At 31.7% G+C, this 10,000-nt stretch overlaps 2 protein-coding genes across 2 annotated transcripts in view; one reads left to right on the top strand and one right to left on the bottom strand.

Moving 5' to 3' along the window:
* mRpL55 (mitochondrial ribosomal protein L55) overlaps nt 1–875 on the bottom strand; it is a 1,619-nt gene extending 744 nt beyond the window's left edge. Inside the window, exons 1-2 of the mRNA XM_070114561.1 lie at nt 637–875; nt 105–179 (exon numbers count right to left, since the gene is read on the bottom strand). Of these exons, the coding sequence (XP_069970662.1) occupies nt 105–179; nt 637–840 (279 nt within the window). The 5' untranslated portion in view covers nt 841–875. The remainder of the gene's footprint in view (nt 1–104; nt 180–636) is intronic.
* A 1,264-nt stretch (nt 876–2,139) lies between these two features.
* Nucleotides 2,140–6,328, top strand: Nubpl (NUBP iron-sulfur cluster assembly factor, mitochondrial). The gene is made up of 8 exons (XM_027363842.2): nt 2,140–2,348; nt 3,346–3,493; nt 3,728–3,853; nt 4,191–4,230; nt 4,606–4,790; nt 5,045–5,236; nt 5,525–5,622; nt 6,198–6,328. The coding sequence occupies exons 1-8, from the start codon at nt 2,247–2,249 to the stop codon at nt 6,264–6,266; spliced, it is 960 nt and encodes a 319-aa protein (XP_027219643.1). The 5' UTR covers nt 2,140–2,246; the 3' UTR covers nt 6,267–6,328.
* The last annotated feature ends 3,672 nt before the right edge of the window (nt 6,329–10,000 follow it).

Raw genomic sequence — 10,000 nt, 5'->3', positions numbered from 1 at the left:
AAAATAAAGAAATAAAGAAAAAGAAAATACAGAAAAAAAGGAAGGAAAACTAAACAGAAAGGTGAAAAAATACTAAGATGGGTCCAAAATGAGCCTCTTCCTACCTTTGCTTTCGGTTTGCGAGCTTCCAGACGCTTTCTTCTCTCTGCCTCACTCAGAGTCGACAGATCAAGAGGCAACTGGGGGGGTAGAAGCAGGGAATAAGGATCTTGGTGGCATGGAGAACAAAAGTCACAATTTTCATAAAACAATCATATCAAGTAATACGAAAAATGACAAAGAACATGCCGTTGAAGTATAGTATCCATGATGTCAGCTGATTGCCTTGTGTCTAAATCTAAACAATGAAAATTTTCCGTTCTTGTATCTCCTTATTCAGCATTTACTCTTTTTTATTTTATTTATTTATTTATTTATCTATTTTTATTTATTTATTTATTTTATTTTTTTATTCTTTTATTTTTTATTTATTTATTTTTTTTATTTCAACAACTCTGACCTTGTAATACGAGATTTCAAACACCACACCATAACCGAAGATATTCCATTAGTGCTAATCATAAAGAAGCAACAAACTCACTGGCTCTCTCTCTCTTGCTCACTCAATAACTCACAAACTCACTCTCTTTCTCTTACCTTAATAATCTTGCGTGGTTCATGGTATCTGACATTAATAGTAGAACCATCCGTTTGCACTATGGAGACTGGATACATGCGAGTGTAAGTGAGGCGACCAATGCGGGCTATGCTTGCTCGATGGCAGTTTATGTCACTTCTCGCAGATGTGCCAAAGGAACGGGCGAGAGGCAGAAGCAGATGTTTCACATTTGATGATGACATTCTGCTAAAAGAAAACCCAGCATATATGCATATATGCATATATATATATATATATATATATATATATATATATATATATATATATATATATATATATATATATATATATATATATATACATATATATATAGTGAGAGAGATATAGATAGATATAGATATATACATATGTACTCACCAAAGATTAAATCCCCAACTCCACATCAAAAAAATATTAAACAATCTAAGTTGTGACTTGGGAGGTTTGATGGGGCTCTGCCCCCCAACACCCACTGGGAAACATTGTCTTCAACTTCACACTGAAAGGGTCTAAAGGGGAGAAGCCCCCTAAATCTACTGGAAATGATGGTATACCTGGTTTGCCCTGGCTCTATCTTGCAGGAAGATACATAGTGAAGATATTGTAGACTAGGAGGAGGGTGGTGGAGGTGGCAGCCCCCTAGAAGAGGTTTTAAGGGAGTAAAGCCCCCTACATAACCCCGAATTATGTTAATATACTATGCCTACTAGTGTTCTACTGGTATTTCTCGAATTTACCCCCAATTTGACCTTTCAACTCAGGCACTATCTCGCTCTGCATATTGTCCATTATTTCTATAGTTAGATAATAGAGAGTGAGAGAAACCCGTTGATACCAAAATCATTGCAAACAGTTTGCCGGAACTATACTGTAATATTAACTTCATGCTTTGGCAAAGGCCATAAAAATAATGGGTAATTCTTTAGACATGCAAATTTTTCTCAATAATCTAAATTGCCAGGAGAATATGCAGTTCGAGGTATTGGCGGAGTTTACTTAGAATTATATAAACCGAGACAAAAGTTCTTCTATGGCAATATGTGTGCAAATGGCCCAAAAAGGTATAATAACACAAAATACTCTGACAAAATAAGCAACGATACTTACGTAAATAAGATTGTTGTTTTCATTACAACCGGTCATGAAATCCCATCCGGTACAGTTTAGTAAGAATTATGTCAGATGTATATATATTACCGCTATCATTACTTTACATCAATTGATATGAATGATGCTATATTTCATATATAATGTTAGTTTATCCATTTTTATGTAGGTTCGCTAATGTGTGAGTTATGTTTTTTAGCCTTTATGAAGTCTTTAAAAGTAGCATCAAAGTAACTACACAAGGGATAGGATATATAGATATTTACTTTCTGTAAGATCAAAAAGAAGAAAAGAATTTGACCAATTAAATAATTGCTTAATATGTAAGTTTATAATGACATGAAACAAATCAGAGTAAGATTTGGATTGTTTTTTTTTACATACACTCTCCTTCCACACTGCAATGTAAACAAAAGGGATTTGGAAGTTGCAGTTTCTCTATGCTGGGAGTACATGCAAGTTATACTCTCTACGTTACAAATATAATTGAGATATCGGCAAAATGATATCAAACATCACTCACAGAGCCCTTTCTCGTGTTAATGGCAAAAGCAGAGACTTATTCTTAAATTTCCGGTATTTTTCAAGTCATGGAGATCCGTTTGTAAGTTCTGTTTTATTTTCACATATTTATTTTTCTTTTTTCCTCGTTCTTTCTTTCTTTCTTCTTTTGTTTTCTCTTATCTCTCTTCTTTCTTTTTTCTTTCGGCTTTCTTTCTTCTGTCTTCCTTTCTTCTTTCTTTTATTTTCCTTCCTTTTCTTTTTCTTGTTCCAGAATTAATGGTACTATTTCATGTATTGTTTTTCCTATTGTAGAAGTAGTTCTCAATCAATATATGGTTATGCAGAGATAGAAAGGAACTAATGTAATAGAAATAAAGAATGTAAAAGAACACTTATTTCACTTGGTATGAATAACAATTTGTGCAAATTTGAAATAACATACAATTACATGTCAGATTTACAAATAAAGTGATACTGTGGCCTCCGTGCTTCATATTCCACCAATGCGCAGCAAACCTTTATTATATATGGTCTGGGAAAATAGAACTTGTAGACCTTCTTAGCAATTTACTTTCCGTAATTTTTCAGAATACCTTCACTTAACTGATTGTGAAAACTAGTGAGGTATTATATTAATTATGTTATTATGTTTTTTAGTCTATCCTAAAATTCCCATGGTACCTTTCATGCCCTCCCTTACGAATGGGGCCAAGAATGTGGGGGTTTGAGGGGGTTCCACGGCATAATTTCAATGATAGAGTGTACTAGAGTGTGAGAGGAATCCATCAGTACCAAAATTGTCTTGATCGGTCATGTGAAGGTATTGTGAAAAAATTGCCTTATTTTTAAGTAAGGCAAATGTGAGCTCTGCCTTGTTAGAAGGTTGAGGTTTATTGGCCATTGCTGGAGCACAAATTGTAGAAGCTACAGCAGATAACTAATAGTTGCTATTATTTGTTCTTCTTTTTTTATTTTTAGTCTTGGTTGCAGGTTCCTACTTTCATTGCCAGGAAAGTTATTCACACAGCCCTTTCACTAGTTGATTAATTTCATTTTTTATCATTCTTCTTAAACGTTTTTTTCTTCTTCTTTTTCAGGGTATCCATGCAAAGAAAGGCCAGGTAACAGAGCGACAGAAAAATTTGATGGCACGTAGTCTTCCGAAACGCTCAAAGATTCCGAACGTTGAAAATGTTATCGTAGTAGCATCAGGGAAGGGTGGAGTTGGGAAATCGACAACTTCAGGTACTCATTGATGTATAGTTAGGGATGGTATTTAATTTTGAATATGAGGAGAGAGATGAGATATTTTGTTTATTCTTGTACTGATGCATATAATCTTTAAAGTGTCAGTAAATTTGGAAATGTTTGGGTTAAAAACACATATATTACCCTATAAATATCTGTAGGTCAGATCAAAATCAGTTTATTATACAATATACATTTTATGCACATAATGGTCTTAATTCTATTCCTCAGTGAATGTAGCTTTGGCCCTGTCTGAAGTGGATAGAGCAGGTGCAGTTGGACTCCTGGACATGGATGTGTTTGGTCCGTCAATACCTCGCATGATGAATTTGACAGGTGCGCCTGAGCTAGATAAAGGTAAGTCAACCACACTCTTCATTTTGGTTTTAGTATTAAGAGGAGTTTGACTCGGCCACAGTATTCATTTATAATTGTCTCTCTATAAATACAGTAAAGTTATTTCTTCAAAATATATTTAAAATTGCATGTAAATATTTTTTAGATTACCTTAGTAGATACTAATAAGTATAAAAAAATATTGAAACAATAGTTAATATTATTTGACATGATGCGAGATGGCTATTTTAATGAACAGGAATACAAGTTTTATTAATGAATAGTAGTTTTTATGTCACATATTAACATAGAATTTATAAATCAGCATTTTCTTTACTTTTCTGTTTGTTTATTTCAGATGATAATATGATCCCACTCTCCAATTATGGCATAAAATGGTTTGTAAATTTATTTTGTGCATTGTATATTGGCTCTTGATTGTAAAATATTTGTCCGTGATAGTTTCATTCTGTTTCCTATCAAGACTTACTGATTTAAAGTAGAAATGCATTTTATTTGATGAAGGATAACAAATCAAAAATATTTAGAGTATAATATTGTTATTGTATATTAAGCAGAATGAAGATTTCTTATTCCCAGCCTATTTGTTGGGTTTCTATTACAAGAGTTGATTGCTGTATATCAGTACCATTTCTTTTAACTGATAAGATTAAGTATTACTATTATTACTATTACTTATATTACTTTTTTAAGACCGAATCCCCTGTGACTTATTATCCCAGTATCCTGTATGTGTATGACCTTATTAACAGTATGTCCATGGGGTTTCTGGTAGAAGAAAAGGCGGCAGTTGTGTGGAGAGGGCCAATGGTGATGTCTGCTGTGCAGAGACTGCTCCTCCGCACTGCATGGGGGAAGCTCAAGTACCTGGTGCTGGATATGCCACCTGGGACGGGTGACACACAGCTTTCCATCTCCCAGCTGATTAGCGTTACAGGTGAGAATAGATTTTGGGGATATTCTGCTTCATTTCAGGATTAAAGAAGTATCATAAGTAGAATTAGAAAGTGTTTAGATGAAAGAAAGTTGGAGGAAAATACTGCAGATGAGAGTTACGAAATATCATTTTGTTATTACTAGCATTACAGATTTATTACTACTCAGTTTTGACCTCCTTCAAAGTCTTGATGTTTCTGCTCTGTTGACAGTCTTTAGACTTCAGTAATATCAGATAATTCTTGAAATCAACAGGTGCAGTGATAGTCTCTACCCCACAAGACATAGCTCTCCTAGATGCTCGTCGTGGTGCTGAGATGTTCAGAAAGGTTGACATTCCTGTTCTTGGTCTTGTTCAGAACATGAGTGTGTTTTGCTGCCCAAAATGTGGCCATGAGGAACACATTTTTGGGAAAGATGGAGCAGCAGAGATGGCTCAAGAACTAGGTCAGTTCTTACTTTCCCATATTTGGTCATCCTTTTTTTTTTCTCACTTTCTCGCTTCATTTTTCATTTGTTTTCTTTTCTCTTTCCTCTTTCATATAGACAAAAAAAGTTGTTAATAATGAACAGTTCGTGAAAGACTCATTAAGTTGAAGTTCCTCTAGCCAATTATAATATTTCTCAAAGACAAGGACAAAGAAAACAGTAATAAGCACTTAAACTCGAGCTTTACTTAGATATACATCTTTTATAAGAAGACTAATGCAGAATACTTCCATTTTAAAATTTCAGATGTTGATGTCTTAGGGGACGTACCTCTGAACCTCCAGATTCGCTTGGGGGCAGACAAAGGCCAGCCAGTCGTTTTATCCCATCCTACGAGTCCTCAGGTAAATTACAAGCTTTGGACGAGTCACTCTTGCTTACGTGATTTCAGTACATAATGTATCTTGATATGTGTTAATCCTTGTCGTTGTTTGTGAGTGGCTTGTTATTTCTTATAAGATGTGTTCAGGTTCATACATATTACCAAAAAAAATTATATATTTAATTTTAACTGATGTTAAACCATTATGAGAGTGATAGTAATTAGGAGATTATAGTTTTTGTTGTTTTTAGTATTGTTGCTCTTGTTGTTGCTGTTATTATTACTATTAATATTTATTATTGTTATTATTATTATTATTATTATTATTACTATTGTTATCATCATCATCATCGTTATCATTACCGTTACTGTTACTACTATTACTTCTCAAATTATTGTTAGTATTAACTCTACTACTATTTGTAGTTTTATTATTTTTATCATTAATATTATTATTAATATTATTATCATTATTACTGTTATTATTGATATTGTTGTTTTGTAATAATATTGACATAAATGTCTTTATTTCTTTTACTGATATTTTATTAATGCTTTTTATTGACATTGCATTAATGCTATCTTATTCGTTTGCAGGCTCGAAGTTACATACATATAGCGGAGAAAATTAAAGAAAAAATCGATGCTTTAAGAAGCGAAGCATGATTAATTTTATTTTTATCCAGTGTATATAGTATTGATTGTAGATTTAATAAAATATCATATTATATTGGGTTTTATAAGACTTGCATGCATCTGCTATTTAATCAGCGAATAAAGAGGAAATTCATAGTGAGATGAATAAGAGATAAATACATTGGAAAAGTCTTACGTGAAGGACTAAGTCGCAGAAGGAGAATTTACAATAATTGGGTGTTTTACTCCTGGTTTGTAGATGTAATGTCTTTCGTATGATTTTTTAAGAATTTGCTTATGTTATATGTTTTTTGTTTTATTTATGGATTTTTCATTTTTATTTGTTAATACTATGCTTTAATACCTTGTGCCAGCGGTGGTCATGAACGAAACATTTAACCGCTCTCTATAGGTTGATAGGATTCTTGGAGAAAGTTGATAGACATAAAAAGCAGGAAAACGAGGAAAGAGAAGAGAGAGAAAGGGAAGTTGATAGTGAGTGAGAAAATGGAACACAAAAAGACCAATTGTTGAAATGGGTTGGCTCATTGAGAGAGAAAAGGACAAAAAATAACTGTAAAAGAAAAAAATAAGGAATTACAGCTCTATCTAATTACCGTTTTATTAATTACATCAATATCTAAATACATATATATGAATTACATCAATATCTAAATACATATATATCTAATAACATTGATATTAATGGTAATGATAATAATTGCATCTAAAAAAATACAACTACCATACACCTATCTCTCTATCTACCAATTTATCTATCTATTTATTTATTTATCTATAAATCTCTATATACATATAGAAGTGGGCCTATCAGTTGATATATTAATGATAAGGAGAAGAAGAAGAATGTTAACAATAACACAGTGATCAGTGCTGACAAGAAAATAGACATTCCTTGCTAGAGATTTGACCCCCAGATAAAGCCAGTGACTTCAACTGTACACAGGCATTGCTTCGTGTTTATTTTGGAAGCTGTATGTCTGGAGTTATTCCTTTTAAGAAATTAGAGGAAAGAATGTATGCATTTGGTTGATCTGAATGTAAATGATTAATGTAAAGTTATTAACCAACCAGGAGTTTAATGTTAATGGGATAAATATAGGTACAAATACTATGCATATACTGTAATGTGCATGTTGGGATATAGCTAGAGAGACAGATCACCCTACATGCATAAAAAAGAAAAATAACATAGTATTAGATTATAATAATGATAATGATGTTAATAATGATGATAATGATAATAGAAAATGATAATGATAATAGAAAGTAATGATAATAATTTTAATGATAATAGTAATAATAGTAATTGTAATAATGATGATAATGATAATGATCATGAAAATGATGATAATTTTAAAAATGATAGTGATCATGATAATGATGAGAATAGTGATGATGATTTAAAAAATGATAGTGATTATGATGATAATGATAAATGATTATGATGATAATGGTATTGATAAATATTTAAAAAATGATAGTGAAAATAATGATGATGATGATAATGCTAATGATAATGATTTTAAAAAATGATTGCGATAATCATGATAATGATGATGATAATGATAATAATAGTCTTGATAATAAAGTCACACTCTGAAGCCACGGATTCGTACGACGCAGCAAGTGACACTGACCAGGCGGGCTCTTGCAAAGTCTGAAGCAATATCATTTGTCAAAACACCTCACAAGCAACACAGGACTTGCATCAACCTATCAGACAAATATATCCCCCAGGACCCAGGGGCAGAGAGACCGCTATGTGTATGAGCTGTCTCTCTCTTTTTCTTTTCTTGTTTTTTGTTTTTTTTGTTTTTGTTTTTTGTTTTTCTTTCTTTTTGGATGGGTGGGGTGTGTGTGTGTGTTTGTTTGTTTGTTTGTTTGTGGGTGTGTGGGTGTGTGTTTGTTTGTGTCTGTGTGTTTGTTTGTGTGTGTTATGTATGTGTGTGGGTATGTGTGTGTGTGTGTGTGTGTGCGTGTGTGTGTGTTTGTTTGTGTGTGTGTTTGTTTGCTTGTGTGTGTGTTTGTTTGATTGTGTGTGTGTTTGTTTGTGTGTATGTGTTTATTTGTTTGTTTTGTGTGTGTGTGTGTGTTTGTTTGCTTGTGTGAGTGTTTGTTTGTGTTTGTTTGTGTGTGTTTATGTTTGTGTGTTTGTGTCTGTTTGTTTGTTTGTGTGTGTGTTTGTGTGTATGTTTGTTTGTGTGTGTTTGTGTGTGTGTGTGAATCGTTTGTAATAAAAAGATAACAATTTGTCTTCTTTATGGATGATTTATTTACACATTTTAAAGTATGAGTTTGCGCCTTGTTACGTTTTCTTTATCTTTCTTTTTTTCCTTTCGTGTGTTTTTCATTCAGTATTTTCATTCATCGTTTGTTCTTTGGAATGGATGAAAGTATATTGGAATAGTAAAAACTGGTACACGTGCTCCTATTTTGGATTTTTTTCTTATAATATTTGTACATATGATAATGATTTTTTTTAAGGGGGAGCTTTTTTATATTAAGGGAGATTATCGGTTATTATTAATGAGAAGAAGAATATTAATGTGAACGAAGAATTCAGAAATGCATTTTTATTATTAGAACTCAAGTTTTGACATTAATTATGTGATGATTAAAGACAACCATAATGGTGATGATAATGATACTATTCTTTTAATATTAATTTTGCTGGTGTTTATGGCAGTGATGATAATGACGTAATAATTATGGTAGTGATGACATTGATAATGACAATATTAGGGATAGTAAACAAAATAAAGGCGAGGATATGCTAATATACTTATATTAGTATGCTGCCGCTGCTGATAAAACATGATAGTGATAATAAAACATCTTTTATCAGCATTACTGACATCATCATTATTCTCATTTCTATTATCTTCATAAGGCAAACAAACACAAAAACTTAATTATACATTACAAAATTCACGTTGATTCTTGAGTTGCACATAATTACAAGATGAGCCTGCAACTGAGTGCAATTGCAAATATCTTTTTGTAGTGTAAGGAAAGTTAGATTCAAGAAGGAAAAGTTTGCTTTCATTTCATCTTCATTTATCTTCTGAAAAGTATTTATGTATTTGTTTAATTCGTTATCTTGACGTTGCAAAAATAAAAGACAATGAAAATGTAGTAATTATGTATATGAAGTGTGCTTAAGTATGTTAAATATAAATCTAAACATATGATTAAAAAGAAGGAAAAGAAAAAAATATATACATGTATAAAATATAGATATATTTTCAAACGATAAAAATATTATGTTTAAATAGAGTTCCAAGATAATTAATAGATTTATTTTTTGCGAAAAAATGGAACAAAATCTATCAAAGAAAAACACAATACGAAAAGATTATTAATTTGTGTATAAAACGTCACGTTTCGACACGGAATCGAAACCTCATCAGAAAGGAGTTTTATCTCCTGATGAGGAGTTTAGTCTCATTCGAAACGTGAGGTTTATTGTTCATTTCAAGACGTGACTGTGTTTCTTTTCATCTTTCTTCACATGTTTGTTATCTTTATTATTCATTTATTAATTCATTATCATAGTAAATTATTATTGATTATGTCCATTATTAATTATTTGCTTATTAGTGCAGCCATTATTATTACGTGTATTAAGCTATTATTATTATTATTATTATGTATTACTATTATTATTATTATTATTACTATTATTACCATTATCATTATTACTATTATTAAGCCACCATTTCCATTATTCATCTAAAGAT

The sequence above is a fragment of the Penaeus vannamei genome, chromosome 36, assembly GCF_042767895.1.
Source record: "Penaeus vannamei isolate JL-2024 chromosome 36, ASM4276789v1, whole genome shotgun sequence".
Lineage (NCBI taxonomy): Eukaryota > Metazoa > Arthropoda > Malacostraca > Decapoda > Penaeidae > Penaeus > Penaeus vannamei.
This window is presented reverse-complemented; position numbering and strand designations above follow the sequence as displayed.